General features: G+C 33.5%; 1 protein-coding gene across 1 annotated transcript in view; it reads right to left on the bottom strand.

Annotated features, from left to right (window-relative positions):
* LOC123664387 overlaps positions 1 to 22,286 on the bottom strand; it is a 229,224-nt gene that overhangs the window by 93,244 nt on the left and 113,694 nt on the right. Inside the window, exons 21-23 of the mRNA XM_045598933.1 lie at positions 21,312 to 21,410; positions 20,652 to 20,846; positions 18,490 to 18,580 (exon numbers count right to left, since the gene is read on the bottom strand). Coding sequence (XP_045454889.1) covers positions 18,490 to 18,580; positions 20,652 to 20,846; positions 21,312 to 21,410 — 385 coding nt within the window. The remainder of the gene's footprint in view (positions 1 to 18,489; positions 18,581 to 20,651; positions 20,847 to 21,311; positions 21,411 to 22,286) is intronic.

The following is a 22,286-nucleotide window of genomic DNA, read 5'->3' as shown; positions in this document are numbered from 1 at the left end:
AGGGAACGTGTGTAGGTCGTGTGGTGTGGTGTGACGTTGAGTGTAAATAGGTGTCCTGACGGTCCCCGAAAAGGAAGCCCCAGGCCCCCAGACTTCGACAGTGAGTAGGCACCCCCGGTCACAGAATTGATTATAAAGAAATACACAAGCAGTTACAGTCACAAGCACAACAACAAATATTTACAGTTAAGTTATAAGCACAGCAATTAAATATTTACAGTTACCAAATAAACCGTTAGATATATTCACAGGACTGCGTGCGGTCACGCCAGCAAAGAGTCCGAACCCGACATTGGGGTTCTCATAAAGCGACACAGAAAATTGCGTTCGTGCAGAGCGAACTCGAGACTTCACAGTTAAGTTATAAGTACAGCAATTAAAACGGTAGCAGTAAAGTAAGTAAGTAAGCAGTTAATAAACCACGAGGCACGCGCAAAACAATAAGTCCAACAATAGGAACTGGCCGGCCGTCGAGAAGCGATACGGCCACACCTTGCAGAGCGGACGCGAGACTTTATTCGCCGTATCGAGCAGCGATACGTCCGCTACCGTGAGAGCGGAATCGAGACTGTTTGCCGCTAAGCGGCGCGGGCGACGACGACGGCGGGGGGCCGTGCCACCTGGCGATATCACCGATGAAGCCCATACAGAAAAAAGCGTCGCTAACGCAGCGAAATGGTATTACAAAATCATAAGTAATAAATGACAGAGCCACGGTTAAACTAAACCCTAAGGCAATCGCTCTAAGGCGCGATTTGGCCTAAACAGCAGGCCACCCCCTTTTTTTAATTTTTAGATAAATTATTTATTTTTTATTTTATTTTGATTTGACGTTGAAAAATACATACAAGCCTAAATTTTCACCTTTCTACCACCGACCCCTATTTTTTATTTTTAAATAGCGTTTAGCGACAAGAAAACGTTTGCTGAGTCAGCTAGTAAATATATATATTACATAGATTTATTTATTTAAATATATTTTAGGCGAATGACGTCGCAAGCGTTAGTTATAGATAATTGCTCATATACACAATAATGTATCACAATACATTAGTATTCATTGTAATATACGAGACGAGATACTAAAAACGCTTTTGAACCAACTTTACGTGTTCAAAGACTCTTACTGCAAATTAAGATAACGTGTACATAACAATTTAATGTTACCGATTTTGTTCGAACATAACTCTTAGGTACAGCTTTAATTGTAAAGAAAAATTCTCATTACATACAAAGTTTTACTAAGAATTATTTGTTACATTCTTGTTTAAGAAATTTTGATATTAATTATGGTTTAGAAAAAGATTTTGATTTTATAAAATAAATATAACTGCGGCTACAGTCAACGACTCGTTAGGTTTTGAATTTAGGTGCTCATTTTGATAAGAAAGATAATTTGTCTTAATAGACAGCAGTTTCAATTTCGTTCAAGTTTTGTCTGTCTATGTTGCTGTGTGAGCATTTATCAGAGTTGACTATGAAAGGTGATTGACGTATAGCTAAAAAGATAAAACACTTTTCGAATTTAGTTCAAGTCATATTATGAGATATTTAGTCCTTAAATGCAGGAATAGAGAAAGGACAGATCATCAGCACATTATTAGTAATGGAATCATGAGACTTATTGATGAAAGACATGGGACGGGAAGGAAAAATGTCATTGGTAATTTCAATTCTTTTGTACTTCTTGTGCTTCAAAAAAACAAGCAAGTCGATTTTTCGAATAATTTTGACATTGGAAAGCATTTTTGAAATTTTTTATTTATCATTTAATTTCTTTTTATATGGAAATGAATCGTAAACATATAAAATTTGAATAAAATACAATAAAAAATGAATAATATTTTCTGTTACGTTGATTTACATTTCAAGGCACTTGTAACTTTTACAACAAACAATTAAAATTCCGTACTTTTATCAACGTAAGAGGTCAATTGGTCGAGTTTGTTGGAAACATGGAAATTTAAGAAGTGGCTACAACGAGTACTCACAGCGGTACTTCCGACTCCAAGCTGATTTTAAACATAATTTATTAATATAGTCATTTTCGTTCTTAAGCATTTGAAAAGCAGCTTAAAATACGTAAGTATAAGATATGCATAATTCTCTTTGTTTAAAAAAGTCATCATCATCATCATTTCAGCCTACCACAGTCAGTGGACTGTGGTAGGCTGAAAGGATGATGGAGGCCTATGTCCAGCAGTGGCTGGACATAGGCCTCCACAAGTTCACGCCAAAAATGGTGTGAGCTCATGTGTGTTACACATAGTCACCATTGCTGTGTACATAGGCATCATTGCTGTGTGGTTACGACAATGGAGAATATAGCCACCCTCTCTCTTCCCGTGGGTGTCGTAAGAGGCGACTAAGGAATAACACAGTTCCACTACAACCTTGGAACTTCCCAGAGAATTCGAGAGAAATTCTCGAAAACCGTAGTAACGACTAGTGCGTTTGTTAATTTTTTTCGTCTACTTACTTTGTTATTACCTGTCGATGTAATTAAAGTCGATTTTTTTTCGTTTGCGAGCAAACACAGCTATAACAAAATGTACATTCACAACACAAGTCACCGGTGCGTAAGATGTATTAGCGTTATATTAACTCGTAAAATACACAGTAACTATTTTGACGATATAAGAAATTGTCTTATAACGACTAATAAAAGTAACTCAAGCATGTATTTATACTAAAGCTCAATGGGTCACATTTTATCATCAACTATCAGACAACTGTCACGGCGGGTATAGCCGCCGAGATTAGTCAGATTAGTCGAGATTAATGGTCTCTTTTTCTGTAAATTGTACGGTGATGTATTATAGTTTGTTCGAATAACAAACTGATTTGAATGCGGGTTGGCGGATATATTGCCTACTCTTTCCTTAATGGTGTATATCATATTAATATATAACGATCGCTATCAGGTGTACGTGATAACAACCGGAACCGACGGCTTAATGTGCTCTCCGAGGCACGGTGGGGAGAGCGACAAGGGCTGTACCGACACCCAGACCAAGGCAAACATCTGTATGGTCAATACATGCGCCAACATGTCGTCAATTTACATGGACAAGTAATAAAAGTAGTAGGTAGTCGAAAAAAGTCAAATAATAGGCTTTATTAGTGATAGCTTCTAAAGTATATGTTTGATCCTGATAAAATTTAAATGGCACTACATGACGAGTACCAGATTTTGATTAAAAATAATAATCATTAGCTTCGGAGCACTCAGTAAAAAGTTATGTTGAATGTTATAAATACGAAACGGAGAGAGAATCATTGATGAAACGATTTAGTATAAATAAATTTAATATGGGTACTTTTTTTCTGTGTTAACAGAACCTTTGTCTGATGCAGCAAAATTTGTTAGTTAATATGATCTTACATCATCAATAATTCTTTCTCCATTTCTTAGACATAGTGAGAATTAGGATATGATGGGGCTGGCATGTCTGTGTAGACAAAAGTCCCTAAAAAAAGAATTAAAAAAAAGTTATGACACACAAAAAATAATAACTGTGTTTGGTAGCAAACGAAAAAAAACAGACTTCAATTACATCGACAAGTAATACAACGTAGGTAAACGACAAAAAATTAACAAACACACTAGTTGCTACTACGATTTTCGAAGATTCCCCTAGATTTCTTTGGGATGCCATCATCAGATCCTGGTTTCCTTATCATGATACCAGCCCGGGGATATTCCTTTCCAACAAAAAAATAATTTTGAAAATCGGTTCATAAACGACGAAGTTCTCCGCGAACATACATAAAAAAAATATATACATACGGTCGAATTGAGTAACCTCCTCCTTTTTTGAAGTCTGTTAATCTTTATCTGTTAATAGTTATTAAAATCAGTTAAAATTAGACCAGATATTTATTCGATTTTTAAACAAAAGATAATCAGAATTTACAATATAGAATCACTGGCCGATCACAATCTGCAATATGGCGTAAATAATTATGTCTTCTTACATCGTAAATACACAAGAACGTTATTTTTTTAACTTTTTCCTTTAAATTTCACAAAATTATAAACCATTTACAATATATATGCAAATTTCGTTGATTTCAATCTCGAAAGTTCGGCAGACGCTTTTATATTTATTACCTAATCCTGTCTACGAATGAACGAGTGAACGAATGATACGTTAAAGAATTAGCCCTGACGTGAACTTTATGACAGTTAAACCTCTCCCTGAAAAGCATTCAATTAACTCAAAACCGATACATATTGTATCTTATTACTTGAATCGCAAGATACAAATTCTATGTATTTTTGTATTATTTTTATTGTTGATTTAATTTAATCTCTATTCTTTAAGCAAAAAGGTACATTTCTGTTCGGTCAGTTGAATATTTTAGTGTTCTTTAATATGTCATTTTGTTACAATAGCTGTATATTCGAAGTAAGTATACAGTCTATGTGTGTGTTATATCGATAATGCTTGTGATATTCTGTTGAACGTGAAATGGTGACATTACGTAAGTCCAAAAAGATTTAGGGTATAAAGAATTGGTTCATTATCAAGTGTAATGTATGTATTTATGTATGAGGATAAAAAGACAGTATAATTCGTTGACGATCCCAAGTGTCACGTATTGGATTAGAATAACATTTATATGTATTAGGGATTGATTTTTGTCAATAATTTTAGTATGTATTACACATTGTTTATCAATTACATTGAGATCAAATATTGACTAGCATATTGATGTAGTTTAGGTCGTACCGAAAAATCCGTTCGTACCGGACGTTTACCTACTAACTATAAACTACCTCCCTGTCAAATTTCATCATGTGTTTTGCCATATATGTTATTAAACACGCTAATCCCCCCGTCTTATAACTTAGGGACATGAAAAATAGATTTTGGCCGATTCTCAGACCTACCCAATATGCTCACAAAATTTCATAAAAATCGGTCTAGCCGTTTCGGAGGAGTATTGTAACTAACATCGTGACACGAGAATTTTATATATAAGATAAAGCTGAAATATTTGTTTGTTAGTTAGAAAATAACGGTTCGAATTGAGACCGAGGAAGGCTTAAGACTATTTTTTTTTTCTTCAAATTAATGCGTGGGAACCGCGTGGCACAGCTAGTTCTATTGTATAAATATAGTTCTAATAAAGCCTCTTTTATGAGAAACTTATGTAACTTGCCACGCTGTTCCTATGTGGGCTTAAAGTTATGCATGTTTTTTCACTGCCGAACGCGAGAAAAATTTTAAAGGCAAATTTAGTACGTGAATTCTAAGCGTCAGTCCGAATTTTAACTCTCGACTTTTCTCGACTGGTATCTATTCATATTATAAAGCTGAAGAGATCGTTTGTTTCTCTTTTCTTGTTGGGAAGTTAATTTAGCGAGGAAGGAGGTTTTTTTTTAATATTTTAGTACACTTTTCCTTAAATTAGGCGATATATTTTTTACTCTAAGTTTGGCTTAGCTTTAGAAGATTTTCTGAATAAGAGTTTTAGCTAAAACTAGATTTTAACTTAGCATAGTCATGTCTAATCTAGATGACTTAAAATTATATTTTGTTATTACCAATTAGATAACAGATATTGTAATTTTTCTACTATTTATCTGATTGTCTTTTTCCTAATACATTGTTTAGTTACTTGTTAATTACTTGTAACAAAGTATGTGTATATATGTAGGTATTGTATGTTTATTCGACTGTATGGCTACGGCAGTAAAGAATATAGCCACTCCCCTCTCTTCCCGTGGGTGTCGTAAGAGGCGACTAAGGGATAACACAGTTCCACTACCACCTTTGAACTTAAAAAGCCGACCGATGGCGGGATATTATCCAACTGCTGGCTTTGAAATACACAGGCCGAAGACGGGCAGCAACGACTTCGGTGCGTTAAGGCAAGCTCTGCGGTCACCAACCCACCTGCCCAGTGTGGTGACTATGGGCAAAACACATGAGTTCGCGCTATTTTTGGCGCGAACTTGTGGAGGCTTAGTGATATAATATGTTTATTTATGTATTTAATTGTGTATTTTTATTAAATATATACTTAAGAACATACCAATATTTTATTTATCTATTATATTAGTAAATTACGAAGCGCTTTGAGCAATGTTTTGTTTTTCCTCTATCTAAAGGTTGTCCGGAAGAGATCGCTACTTAGCGATAAAACCGCCTTGGTAAGTTACTTTTTTTTTACTTTAATTAATTATTGACGTAAATCCCCTCAAAATGGTATGTATAAAATTATTTAAATTTTTTTGCAACAGCGCCTTGGCTTCTCCCTTTTCGGAGGTAGCTAGGGTGCTGTAGAGAATGTTATTTGCTATATATCTAATAGAGTAGGTAAGGTTAGATCAATCATATTCTAAGTGTCAAAAGTGAGGATATGCTGGGGACCGACAACAAATCACATATAATTGTGGCTTTGTTCTTGGCCCGCGGTATATTATTATTAATTTTTAATTAAGTATAATGTTACTCATTGTTATATGGCTATGTTTTTGTTGTTGTTATTTTGTATAATTTCTGTTACGGGGATGACATAATCACTAAGTGATTAAACACCCGTTAAATAAAAGATTAAAAAAAATTTTTTTCGTGTATTGCATAACTTTTAAAAATTCACAGTTAATTTACCTTTCACAAAAATACATAATTTTGCTATCGACCAATTTGTACAAGCAACGAAACAGACAACAAATTACTTACAAGCAAAAAGTACTCTTTTTATAAATGTGAGAACATCGTTAAGTTTTGTTGGCCAGTGAGTCTAAATGTATGTTGATAATATAATCTATACTAATATTATAGAGTTTGAAAAATAACGTTTGTTTCTTATGTGGTTCATGAGTTCTTTATTTGGGATAGTCCATTTATCAAGGAAGACTATAGGGTATTTTTTGGCTCAATCTAACACGTGTGAAATCGCATGGCACAGCGGTTATATAATATATAAAATGTTTGACTATAATAGGCTATTTTTGCCTCAAACTAACACGTGCCGCGGGGCATAGCTGGTTATATTATATATAATAATTTTGCTTCCGTAGTGTTAAGCATTAATTATATATGCTAACATAATTAAGATGTAAAGCGAACTCAGGAGTTTGTGATTATGCGAAGTGTAATTTTAAGAAGCGCCATGAGTAAGGGAGTTAGGTTGAGCGTTACACGCCCCACAAACTTTATCAGTATTATTCTTTGGGAAAATAAAATAATACATTTAACGCAAGTGTTAGTAGATTAATTAGAGTGTTTGGAATGTAATTTTTATTTTACAAAATGACAATTGATTAATGTTTTTGTTTTTTTTTTTAAATGTCGTTTTTCGCTTTTGAGGTTGTCAATTAGACTATTGTTAATGTGTGTTACTTACCACATATCTTTTTACTGGGTGTACCGATTGTGATGATTATTTTTGATCGACTTCCAAAAAAGGAGGAGGAGACTCTTAATTTTGAAAGAAAGAAAGAAAACGTGTTTATTGGCCATTGGGTACATTGTAACAATATGATACAATAAAAAGAAAAAAAGGACGAGGGACACTCGTACATAGATAGCAGTAAAAAAGAATAGGCCAACTAGGTTACTGCCTCAGTATTGTTTTTAACAGCAAAAATTTGCTACCAAAAACGCCGTTATTCTGGCAGAACCTACAGCAGTATAATACAATTCGATTGTATTTTTTTTACATGTATGTTAACCTCAAAACTCTTGACCGATTTTGACGATTTTTATTTACCGAAAGATCGTGCGTATCACGTGGTCCCATTTGAATTTGATTGATATCTGACAAGTACTACAACACAACAAACACAAGTACTTTTCGAGTTATCTAATAATTATTTACTCGACTATTTTTTCGTCGTTCGACGTTGTATTATACCGCATATCTTTTTACTGTGTGTACCGAATTTGATGATTGTCTTGTGGTCCCATTCAATTTGATCGAGATCCGATGACTACTTTTTGACTTATCTTTGATAGTGCGCATTTCCTTGACTATTTTTTCGCCTGCTTACGTTGTATTAGTTGTATATGTAATTAAGGACGGTTTTTTGTCGTTTGCGAGAAAACACAAAAAATAAAATGCCAAACATAGTTTTTAATATTTAGCCATTGAAACATTTTTTGTTTATTTTTTTTTTATTTAGACATTATAGATTAAAGTGATAAACTTTTTAGGAAATTTTGTGTAAATAATAATTAATCATAACATTTTAACACAACTATTACTAGAACATTTACATTATTACGGATATTTTAACAATTAGTTGTTAGTTATTAATTTCCTTAATATTGTAATATTAACAATTTAAATTAATTTGTAAGATTAAAATTTACAATTAATATGTAAATATTAATTGTAAATTGTATTATTTGCCTTCGCATATTGAATTTTACATGATCGTATTTGAATTGACGTCAAACATTCACTGCACAGATCCAAATCACTGTCAAACATAACTGGCCATCATATCTTATTCACTGACCAGACACATTAAAAGAAAAAAAAAAATTAACGCACCTAAATTTAAATTTCAAATTTCGTACAAAAACTTCCGCGCAAATGTCAAAACACGCGCGAAACGTCACGACGACCGCGTGCTGGTATTTCTATCACGACACTGAAAATCTAAACACGTGTGGCAGAAAATATACCAGCCTCTTGGAATTCGAAAAGACTTAATTTTATTACGTCACACTGCAAAAGCGCCCTTAACGGGCGTAAATAAGAGCCAAATTCCGAAATCGTATTACAAACTTGAGGAAAACAAAACAGTCCGTTCGAAGACAAGTACAACAAAAAGTCGTCTATAATTTAATAGCTATACGGTTAAGTTTGAGTTAACGGATTATGAAGAGCATTTCCAACAATGGAAAACTTGGTTCGGAAGCAATCGGCAGTTTTCGCCCTCGTTACGAGCCGAGCTTTCGGATGCAAACAAATATCGCTTTCCCGCGCTGAACAAACATTGAGGCGAGAGGTTCGAAATTGAATCTAATTTCTATTGTTTTAGGTTTAAATATTTCGTGACCGTTTTATTTATATTTTGTTGGCTGCAGAGAAATTTTTGTAATGTTGTTGTAAATGACAAAATTATTTGGGTAATGACGTGTAAAAATATTCGTGTACAACGAATCGTAAACGATGTTCAGTCACAGTTAATTGTTACGAATGGAAATTATATTTAAAAAAAAACGAATTTATGTGTTCCATTTTCGATACACGTAATTATTATTCTTAATTGAAATTATTTTCTGCTATTTTTTTTTCAAAAATACTGCGGGCTTTCCAAATAAAAGAAAATGTTATTTTTAACGCAAAATAACTAAAACATTTAAACACAATAAACGTTACAATTTGACATTAGATTAGCGTCACTGATCACAGCAACTAGTATAGATACATTAAAAGTTTAAAATTGAAAGATTTTAACTCGTATACCCTAAACATAATATTTATATTTATCTTTATAATTATGATAACAATTAGGATTCTTAGGAACGCATGATTGCGCCTTACAGAGGGCTGATGAATCGAAGATTTTACTTTAATAGTATTTGATATAATGGCTCTATAAATTTATACATATTTTAAATTCAAATTATTTTTTATATGTTACGAAAATGTAGGAAATTAAAATATTTATTTAAATATTGTATTAATTTATGTAGAGTTAACTAAAGGTCGCCACGATTTATTTATTTTATTAGTCTTGCATTCTTTTATTTTTATATCTTTGATATATAATATATTTAATAGATAATTTATAAACTAACGTTCCAAATAATCTAATATATAAAATTCTCGTGTCGCGGTGTTTGTAGTTAAACGCCTCAGAAACGGCTTGACCGATTCTCATGAAATTTTGTGTGCATATCAGGTAGGTCTGAGAATCGAACAACATCTATTTTTCATACCCCTTAGTTATAAGGAGAGGGGGGGGGGATTGAGAAGGTTGATAAAATATATGGCAATACAACGTTTGTGGGTCAGCTAGTATGCGTATAAATGAATATAAACTATGTATTTACGGACGGTGTCACTAGTTGTGGATATAATTTATCCTGCAAATACGTTACGAATAGACTTTAACAACAAGAGGCAGCCATTAGGACCTGTTTGTTCTCAATTAATAAACTACAACTTAAACATTCATATTTGCGAATACAAAAATAGTTATAAGTTTGTTATAATTGGTTTTAGTTTAGTTCAATTGCTAAATTCGGAGCAAGCATTGTAAATTTAGATTTGATAATATTAAAAAATTAGGAATATCTCTCTAACGTAATAGGTGTTACAATTTCGAAAAAGAAATTGAGAACTTCATAATATGTTGTGTTTTTTTTTTATGTCACTAGGTCGGCAAACAAGCGTACGGCTCACCTGATGGTAAGCGATTACCGTAGCTTATAGACACCTGCAACACCAGAAGCATCGCAAGCGCGTTGTCGACCCAATCCCCAAAGAGGGCTCCCCAGGAGCTCTGGTCATCTTACTCACCAACAGGAACACAAGGAGGAAAGGAAATTCCTGCTGTGCCCTACCTCAGTTAGTAGTCAGTTTTTAGGTATGTGTCATATAATATCTATCGCCGAAAAGTATGTTCGCGCATAACTTACGAAAGACAGCACCAAATTGGATAATTATTTTTTTGGCATTTATTACAGTCAGGACAAGGTTTTTCTAAAAGAATATTTAAAAAAAATAAAGTTCGCCAAGTCAGATAGTTTAACATTTAAAATAGATAACCCAAGAGACGTTGTCCAGGTATGGAAACTGCTAAACGCATTAAATTATCGTTTTGTTTTTTGAAATTTATCAGTTTTTTTGAGACGAAAATATAAAATTTACTAAAAAGATTAACAAGAATAGATTCAGCCATTGTTATTTTTAGCGTTTAGCTATCTCTGCTTTTCGTTTTATTATTTTCACGTCCTTTGCCCAAAGGTTATAGAAAACAGATTTCTTGTTAAGTAACAAATCCGCTTTCTGTACCTACACCTCCTAGTGCTTTTGTACTATTTTCTTTTTTGTATAATTTTGGTGAAAAACAAGGAATGTTTGTCCTCCATAGTATTTATTTTATTTCAGAAAATTTTATTGCATGAAATGTGCCCTTTAGCGCCCGAAACTCATCTTCATATATACGTCCTATGGTTAGTTAGTAGAAGAGACTATCTTTAGGCTCATATTTTTTAAAGCAGTTAGCTATAACTACCTGACTCGGCGAACTTCTTACCGCGGTCGATATTTTTTTTTTTGATATTTTTTTATTATGATTATATCTTATCCTGATATATTGTTCCGTAAAATCTCGAGAAGTCTGGTTTTCCTAACACATGCTTCACATGAATGTCACGTACTCAGTGCATCGTAACTTATGGCACAAAATATACGTTTTTCATAACGTCTATTTTTCCTTCTTGGACAGCTGTCACGAGGTCGTGACTCGTTTTTGGCGTTAATAACTTATAATTGATTCATAATAAAGTTAAAATATGATTAATTGTTTAAACTTTAAGATGATTATTTTCTGCATATATGTAAGTCATTATATATGTGACTTTACCATTTATATTGGCAAATATTACATCACTATGTAGTTTTGGAATTCTTATCATCTTTTTTAATACCTGATAAGTAAGTTATCGGTGCAACAAAGCCAGCCCTGCGGTCACCGACCCACCTGCCCAGCGTAGTGACTCTGGGCAAAACACACGAGTTTACGCCATTTTTGGCGTGAACGTGTGGAGACCTATGTCCAGTAGGACTGCGAAAGGCTGATGTGATGATAAGTAAGTTATATTTCTCCAAACTCCTCGTATGGACCTTGATCACAGGTTCGTGCATAAACATTTCATAGCCCTTTCTTTCTGGGTATAAAAATGCATCCTACTTCTTGATGTGTGTAACTCATCACCTATTTCATCTGAATATTGTTCAGTGATTATTTTATGGAAGTGAAACTACGTAAATTAGAGGCCTCTCAGGGTCTTCTACATGATTTGTATATGCATCTCGAGGATATAAGTTCTAATTTTCAATTTAACCAAATACTTTACTACTTCAATTGGCCAACCCGTCAAATACCTTTAGACAAGTTTGTTAATCTTTAATACTAATAATATTTTAGTGGCATTATTAATGTATATTATTATTACTTAATTAATGAAGTTTTAAAGGCATATGACACGAAAAAACTGCAAAATATATTTTCTCACAAAGAAGAAAATATGCACACGGATACATACGGATGGGCGCGCGATGAACTTTCTTTTCGACCATGTTGCATAAACACTTTCCAATATATTTTTGTAGTGGAAGTGAGTAAAAACTTATCATTTTCATTATAAAGGAGAGGAATATTTAGAAAGGTAATGAAAAGCTCGTGACTGGACAGTGCAATGAACATGAAGAATTATCAACATCAAATTTTCGATGTGCAAAATGCTCATAGCGCACCTTCTCACGTTAAACTATTAAAATCCATTATATTCTATTAAAATTATCATTTTCAATACTATCCTAAGGCATCATGGTACGGGGAAAAAACAGAGATAGGCTTTTGAATCTTAACAATTTAAAATAATAGAGATTAATAATTAGCTACAATGAGGACAAAATCTTTCTATTAATAGTAGTAGACCTATAATTTCCAATACTCTGCAATACTTTACGGGGAAAGTTGAGAGATGGACGTTTAACTATTAATAAAATTTACATTAATGCTTTATAATTCGTACAATTAATAGCATTTCAAACTATTTTTCTACCTATCCCAAGCTAGAGCTACATCCAATCAACGTAACACCTGTTTGGACAATCGACCTTCGTATAGAAATAGAAACGATACGAGTAGATCGATTCACTGAATCTTTGCTCGATGATTAACTAATAATGTATTCGGAAGCCGTGGAAACTATACTGTAATAGTTTTCAAGGATTTTGTATGGTTTGGTTGATTTAAAGAATTAAATTTTCGATTATTTCGCTACGGGGTGCCTTTTGTCGTAGCTTTCAGTGACCTGGGTATTCGCTCCAGGCTTGTAGGTCCAATTCTCAAGTCTGTATGATGTTATTTTTATATGTATTTATTGGTATAAATACAGTAATTATATAAAATATATGTATATCAGTTTCTAGAACTAAGTTGGCCCGCCTTAAAAACAGATAGCTATCTGCTTATGTATATGATTCTAATATATCCGTCTAACATATCATGTCTAAGTTCATTCATTTGTTACAAAATTTTCAAAGTACTGAGCAAATATCATAAAGTTTATTTTATTAATATCATATACTAGCGACCCGCTCCGGCTTCGCACGGGTATAAAATATAATTATAACCTATGTCATTCACTGAAAAAAATGATTAAAATCGCTGCCCGTGGCCCGTACGCGTTACCTTAGAGTAAAAGCCGGCCGGAACCGCCGCAAACGCAACGTACCGCGATTTTTAAATCTGTAATATCTTCGAAAATATTCATTTAAATCATAGGTATGCTGTAAAGGGCCATATAGATCTATATTAAATAAAAAATACATTTAAGGTATTTAATTGGATAAGGATTAATGTTGTATTGGTTAAAATCGCTTCGAAAATTAGCCATTATTTGTCGTAAAAAGTAAATGACAAAAAAATGTTATTGTGGGATATCCATAAGAGATAGGTATATACCATCGCGGAGTTTTCTGTAGACCTTTTTAATGTGTACAATACCTAGTACATTATTTTGATAAATCTCGTAGGGTTCAGCCTGCGTTTGCAATTTAAGCGAAAAAATAATAATTATTTACGACGACGATTATTACGACATTAGAAAACTCAAAAATAACAGTATTTCTCCACTATTTAATGGATGTTATTATACATATAAACCTTCCTCTTGAATCAATCTATCTATTAAAAAGAACCGCATCAAAATCGGTTGCGTTGTTTTAAAGATTTAAGCGTACATACATGTGCAGGGACAGAGAAAGCGACTTTGTTTTATACTATGTAGTGATTATAAATCTTATTAATATCATCAAGGACAAGTAAAAACAAAACCAGTTGAATCCATCCCGGTATTAGTAACAGACGTGTCTAACACATTAACAATATATATTATATTTTCGATATATTTTAGATCGAAAAATATCAAATAAATTGAAAAGAAATTAGAATGAACTATGTTAATTATTTATTGAACAAACAAAAACATATCGTTATTAACAATAAAACAAATATATCAAAGAAAAGAAATAAAAAGCAGTGAAAAGATACATTATTACATAAAAAACACAAATGATTTTGTAATATTTGTGTTATTAAAAACTGTGTTTTGTCAATTCGTTGTTAGGGGAAATAGGTCATCAAAAATCAATTTTTAGGACTTAGGTTAGAACCATTTACTGGCTGAATGTTAAAAGTTATACAAATCTAACTTATTATTCAAATAGGCAACTTCATTAGAACGTTCAAAAAACGTACCAAATGCATATTTTTTTGACGCCATTTATGTTTCAATTTTAAAATACCGTTTAAGCCACCTTCATTTTTTTTTTCTTTAAAGTATTTAGCAAAACGATTTAACTTTTTGCAAAGAAATTTCATTTCATTCGTTATGCTTTTCTAAAAATATATTTGTTGTCACAGTTTCAAAATTACACGCACACAAAAAATAATACCTAGCCAAGTATTTGGGTAGCGACGTAGCGTGTACCGCGACCTAACTGCAATATAATTTTTATCTATAAGGGAGGTTAATTGTGATAAATAATTTTATTTAACAAAGACAGCCTCATATTTACTACTTTATTAATATTAAAGCCTCAAGTTAAATCAGCTAAACCGTTATCAAGATAAACTCATTCACTACATCTTGAGTTTCTTTAAAAAAAACCTATTATTGCTAAATTTCTCCTGAAAAAGTCTTCGATGGATAAGAAAATCATCTTGTAAAAACAGAAATACTTTGAAAGAAATTATTAGATGCAAATCCTGATTCATTAGCAGATTAAGATTTCACTCTTCTTCAGAATATGAGAAACTTCTGTCTAGCATGTTAAGAATCTATTGCACTTCATATAATAAGCATATACGTATTTATACATGTGACTTTCTTTAAACCTAAATTGATTAGAAATACTCGTACATAAATCTTCAAAACAAAGTAAACTGTAGACCTACGTTTATCCAAGTTCACATATTCAAATAAACCATTTAATTTCAATCATGACATGTTAAAAATTCTATATTCTAGAAACGAATCCTTTTTGATGTAGGAATCAAGCTTTAAACAGTATCGAAGAAAATCAGGATTTTTTATGGTGTACCAAAATAAACGTAGTACGTTCATGTTGCTACAGATTCAGCTTAACCTTGGGTAATTGTTATGGTTCAGTATTTGAATTTTTGGATAAGTATTAAATAATTTATAAAATGACTTATTAATAATTCATTGGTCATCATTTCAGCCTATTGCAGCCCATCGCTGGACATTAGCCTCCCCAAGTTCGCGCCAAAAATGGCGCGAACTCATATGTGTTGCCCATAGTCACCACGCTGGGCAGGCGGGTTAGTGACCGCAGGGCTGGCTTTATTGTACCGAAGACGTTGCTGCCCGTCTTCGGCCTGTGTATTTCAAAGCCAGCAATTTGATGGTTATCCCGCCACCGGTCGGCTTTTTAAGTTCTAATGTGGTAGTGGAACTGTGTTATCCCTTAGTCGCCTCTTACGATACCCCTATCTTAATCATTACATAGTTCTAAAGATATCAAAATAAATTTGTATCTCCTTGACAAAGCTCATTCTGAGACTCGGAGTCTGATTAAGAGCCTCAGTCAATTTAGAACACTTTAAAAATTTGTACCTAATTTTAAAATGTACTCTGTGTATTACTTTTTAATGTAATATATAAAAATGATGCTTAATCCTCTTATTCAAGAGGAGTGTGTTTAATTTTTAATATATCAGCAACACTCTTTTGATGCTCTGATATAATAATATAATAATAATATTCTTAATTGTACTCTTAAAAGACAACAAAATAATAACATAAAATGAAAGATGTACAAAGGCGGTCTTATCGCTGAAAGAGCGATCTCTTCCAGACAACCTTTGGGTACAGGACACGAAACAATAAGGAAGATGTGTCTAGATAAAGTTTTACTTGACATTACATTACATGCATAAATAGCCTACCTTAACCGCTTATCACCAGGTGAACCTAACGCTTGTTAGCCACTATGGTTCTTTAACAACCTGACGCGGAATGCTAATAGTAATTAAATATTTCACAATTATTGCCGAGACATGACGTATCCACCCATTACTGGGCACAGAGTAACCTTAAAACCTTAGCACAATTTCTTAAAAGCGCTTATCAGATAATATAGCATTCACTTCGCGATCAATACGTTCATTCCCAATATCGACTCAAGAAACAATTTAGCTCGTTATTCACCTGAATGTTTACGAAACGCTAAAGTTAGAACATCGTTGGTATCGAGGAATTCGTAAGCGTTCACTGAGTTTATTAGGATCCAGTCCAACAGACATTTCTATTTGTTACCATAATACGTTTGAGACTCAGTTTTTAGTAAAAACTGATTTTTCTGTACTACTGTCGGTAAAAACTTACTGTCTACAGCAAGATAAAAAAAAAATAGATTTTAACCATTATATTTGTGTCTATGATTTAGCCTGTAACATCCCACTGCTGGACAAAAACCACTTTCTTCACATGTTGCAGAAGAGTGTCATACAATACCTACTCGTATTGTATTACAGATGTTGATGACATTAAATCTCCTTCGTAAACTTTTCTTCCAATGTAAGCACTGATAAAATCATCAGTGCTGTTTTCGCACCATTAAAAGCCTTCAAACCAAATAATTGAAATACTAATAAAATTTTTGCCATCAGAATACGCTACGGATCGACATAGTTTCATCATCATCTTCGAGATCTGAATTTGGGTACATGTATAACGTTTGAAATAATTAAGAAGGTTATATTATAATCATTGAGAAGGTTGAAATAATTGAGATGGTTATTTGTACAATTATTCCAGAGCTGTAGTTTGCGAACCCAGTGTGCAAAAAATCATTTATTTTTCGTTTGTATAAGACCACCTGAACGCAGAATGTAGGTGTGTAACTCAACACAATATATTTAACATTTTTTTATTTAACATTTTTCAAAGCATGTCAGAAATAGCTTATTTAATTATCAAATGTGATACTTAAGAGCGATAAATTGCTTTTCATTGTATTCCAAGTGAATAATAAAGGAGGATGTATAATATATTGCTGTAAACGAATTTTTAGGTTCGCACTTAAGCGTTAATTTAGTCGGGAATTTTTAAATGTTCAGGTTTATATCCGTCAGTCATAAAATTCTTTGGTGCATCCATTACCCTTTTATTGACTGGGTACTTGCCAAGTACCCAGCAGTTAGTCCGGCTTAATTAATGAGCCCCTTGTTGCTGCCAAAACAGCATCCAATGCTTAATACAACAAACAAAAGTTCATTTTACAAATTACAGTATTTGGCTGTAGCAGTGACTTCTGCCCCATTATCTCAAAGTCATCAGAGTCTACTATTGGGTTACAGACGATCCCGCTTGCACCATGCACTATATTGAAACGAGATTTTTGTATCATCGGCGTATGTATAAGATTAATTTATATATTTACTAGCTGACCTGGCGAACTTTGTACCGCCTTCTTTATTTTTTTCTTAAATATAATAATTAATATATCAAAATAAAATATAGCCTATCTTTCAAGTTGGATCGAACTGCACATGGTATTTTTTTTTTTTTTATAGAAGAGGGGGCAAACGGACAGTTGTCTCACCTGATGGTAAGTGAAAAACAACATCCACAGACACCCGCTACATAAAATATTAGCAGGCGCGTTGCCGGCCTTTAAATGTGCGAATTTTATTATAATCGGTTAAGTGGTTTAGAAGTCCATTGAGGACAAACATTGTGACACGAGATTTATATATATTAAGATAGTTCTTTAAACTACGCAATTAAACAACGTGTAAGTTCGACTATTCGTTTAAAAATTTTAAGATCCTAAAATAAAGCACCTCCCTCAGCTCCTTCCAAATTTATACGTAAGCTTTAGTTCAGTTCTTATCCTACAGTTACCCTTCAGTTATTTCTACCTTTTAATGTTATTAGTCTACGATACACAGTAACGCTTTGTTATATATTTAATACGCACACATGTTTAGTTTATAAATATAGTAATATTTTATAAAGCTAGACTTCATCATGTACATAAAGAATCACTTTTAATACCTACAGCATACCTGACATTTAAAACATACTTTATCACCGACTTTTCAATGTTACCTGACTACGTTTGTAACTAAAACAAGTCTGAACGCAACTTCATAAATATTTCAGTTATGTTCCACGATGCACGCGTAAAAATAAACATGTAAGATGTAAAAGGAAAAATTAACGAGGGCGAATAATGTATCTCTCCACTTACTTGTAGTGTAACCGAAATCGTCTTCCTCTTCTGGATCGGCTTCCTTCTCTTCTCTGCTACGCTTGATAGCACCAGCTGATGCTCGGTCAATCTATAAAATGGATTAAATAAAATTTAATATTTATAATTAATCCAACTATATAAACCATAATATAAAGATCTCTATACTATTTTTAGGGAAAAGGATTGTCCAAAAACTGAATTGATATCGTCACATTAAGACAATTATGATCGAAATCAGAAAGTTTTTTGTAAAAATTTTCGAATCATGGAAGGGTGCAGTAACGCTTCTGCTTTTGAATAAAACAAAGTTACAAGGTTATTACTGGTCAAAATTTAAAATTAATAAATTTAAAGTACTGTCAATAAATGCAGATTCCACTATTTGATTGACTGCACGGTGAGGAGATCCACAAGGACTGCTCAAACATCCAGACCACGATAAATATCTATATGGCCGATACAAATGTTTGTAGTGAGCGGGGATCGAACCCGCGACTACCAGCGCTACTGCCAATGTGATCGCTGCCCCAACGTCTCGTCGTCTATATATGATCTAAGCTAAGATATTAGTATTTTTTTCAGAAAAAACGCTTTACGCCAATAATGGTATATTAAACATGAAAACCTCAAAATAAAAATCATTACGCTTCAGCTTGTAATATCCCACTACTGGGCATAGGCCTCTTTCCCCATGATCAGAGATCAGATCGGAAAAGGATCAGAGCTTAATCCACCACGCTGCTCCAATGCGGGTTGGCGGATATATTTCCTACTATGAGTAACGATCGCTATCAAGCGTACATGATAACAACCGGCACTGACGGCTTAACGTGCTCTCCGAGGCACGGTGGGGAGACCCACAAGGGCTGCACAAACACCCAGACCACGGCAAACACCTGTATGGCCAATACAAATGTAAAAATCATGGGATAGCGAAATATCGTCCCCGGCTTAACAGTAAGTTGGCGACAATTCTATGAATGAAAAGTCGAATACCGCATGATTTCATAAGCGATTAGCGAAAGAATTGCGAAAATTTCTCAAAATTGACAAAGTTACAGATTTTTGATCTCCTATTATCCATATTATTATTATAAATATGAAATATTTTAGTTAGCTTTTTACAAGTAATTTAACACCAACTGTACTTTTCAAAGTACAGTTCTAATTTTTTTCATCAACAAATTATAGTCGAACGAAGTAAGGTCGGGCTATCGAAGAAAACGAGATTCGTAGATTTTGTAACTTTGTATTAAGTAGTCAGAAAACTTTCTACTTCAGCATTTATAGCACTCTTTTTTGGTAATATTCGAAGGAATTAGCACAAACTTTTACCTTCCACAAATCAAGATCACGAAAACATAAATATTTTTAACAAATTAAAAGTAGAAAGTAATATTTTCCCGTAAATAAGAAATAAAATCTTTGACTTATAAGAACATTTGTAAAGATCATAATTAATCTGATTGATCATAAATTAAACATTGATGTAAATGTTAATGATAAAAATCGTAAAAAATTTATTCCAATCTATATACCAATTTATAATTTATTTATTTAAAGTTAAAGATTTGCACAAATGCGACTTGTTTGAAATAAAACGGTTCGTTAGCTAAACGAATGGTTATTCAAATAAAGGAATCGGAGTTACGGCATATTTGGGTTTGATATAAGTGACTACTGTAGAACAACCGCTCTGATGTAGTGTTACATGTAAGCGCCTAAACACAGATTGTTTGCAAGTTCGATTTCCACTCACGATGGATATTTGTATTTGTTACCGGTTTGGATGTCTGTCCTTGTGTCCCCACCGTGCCTCGGAGAGCAGTTTAAGCTGTCAGTCTTGGTTGTTGTCAAAAATACCTGTTACTCATAGTAAGAATATATCTACTAATCCGCAGTGAGAGCCTTTAAACCTCCTCCTGTCTGGTTTTGTCCCAAATTCCGTTCTGACAGGACGCCTACTGACTATAAACTACACCCTTGCAAATATTATCTTGATACGTCAACCAGTTTTTGATATTTTGTGCCGAGTGAATGACCTGACGTATTATATAGGTATATAATAAGAATATATATGTATAGATTATACATGTTCGCTTCATCTGCATTATTCTTACTTTAAAGTTTACTTAAGATAAGTTAAAAAGATTATCTACCTCAACTCCTTTCTCTGAGTAGGTTCGTCCCTGCAACTCTCTTTCGTCTTCCTCGTCACTGCTATCCGAATCTGAATAAACAGGTTTCGATGGTGGCTTTTCTCCATTCACTTGCTTTTCTTCTGATTTCTCATTTTCCTTTTGCGCTTCTTTTGCTAACTCTTTCTCTACTTCCGGCTCAGATGTCACGGTTATCTGTGGAAAGTTTTTTTTATTTTAGTTATAGTTATTTTTAACTACATTCGTGATTACTATCCAAGATCATTCTTAAATCATTAACGAGTGAGCTTGGCTGTTTATACGTGAAAGAAAATTTCAAAGACCTAAGTTGACATGACCGAAACTCCGCATAACCGACGGTCTATAACTCATCTTGTATGTAATGTTCTCACCTATATGTAAAGTTTCACACTTATTAGAAGAAATTCTGGGACATATTCATTCTAAAATTCAAATTGTCAAGGAGGTGGATAATAAGTTTATATTGATTTTCTTGACGCGGCGAGGTACCTTTTTCCCCATATGGGACATTTACAGACTGTTATATTAATGAAAAGTATACTATATCGTTTAAAAATACTTTCAAATTAAAAAAATATATTTACTTCTTCTACCATAACTCATTGTAAAAAAATTCTTACATAGATGTTATGAAAATACCTTGATGTCATGCTTTGGAGGTTTTGGCGCTGGCGTTTTCTTGATACTCGGTCGCGGGGGAGACGAAGTCGGAGGCGACGCCTCTGATGAATCTGATTTCTACGTACAAAAATAGTATCGTAAATATATATAATACAATTTTACTGAGGTGATGCACCGCAGGAAACATCAAAATAAACAAAATCCGGCGCAACCCTAATGGGTAAGCGCCTCAACCTTACAGAAGATCACAGCTCAATAGTACTGCTGTCAAGTAGTATTGTGTTCCTATGGTGAGTAGGGTGACAAGCTCCTGGGGGGATTGTGGGTGGAGTCGGCAACGCGGCAATGCTACTGGTGTTGAAGGCGTCTTTATGCTACGGTAATCGCTTACCATCAGGTAAGCCGTACGCTTGATTGCTGACCTAGTTGTATAATAAAACTCTGTTCAAAGTTAAGTTCACTTTTGAAGTAAAACTTCTTTACGCACGCTTGATTTGGAGAGTAAGCTGGTGAATGTGTTATGATGTTGTATCAAAATGTACAGTATCCAAGGCATAAATAAATATTTTTAGTCTGTTGCGAACCAACTACGTGTTTCAATAGGTTAGTTGCGACTGCGGATTTAACAGACGGTGTTTATAAGCTAAGATTACAACCACATAGTTGTTTGTTGGCTGCTCCAGTGGTTAGTGGAAAGCTATGGCACAGAAGACTTGCACATATAAATAGTCAAGATATGCATAAAATGAGAAATGGTATTGTGGATGGCTTGTCATATGATAGTAAGTTTGATATATCTAAGTCTCAATGTTCTGTTTGCTGTGAAGGGAAACAAATGAGATTACCCTTTTCACATGTGGGTGAGCGAAGCACAGAAACGCTACACAGAATTCACAGTGATATTTGTGGTCCCATGGAAACAAATTTTTTGAGTGGTGCTCGATACTTCTTGTTATTTATCGATGATTATAGTCGAATGACTTTCATTTATTT

This window comes from Melitaea cinxia, chromosome 22, assembly GCF_905220565.1.
Source record: "Melitaea cinxia chromosome 22, ilMelCinx1.1, whole genome shotgun sequence".
In the NCBI taxonomy this organism is placed as follows: Eukaryota; Metazoa; Arthropoda; class Insecta; order Lepidoptera; family Nymphalidae; genus Melitaea; species Melitaea cinxia.
This window is presented reverse-complemented; position numbering and strand designations above follow the sequence as displayed.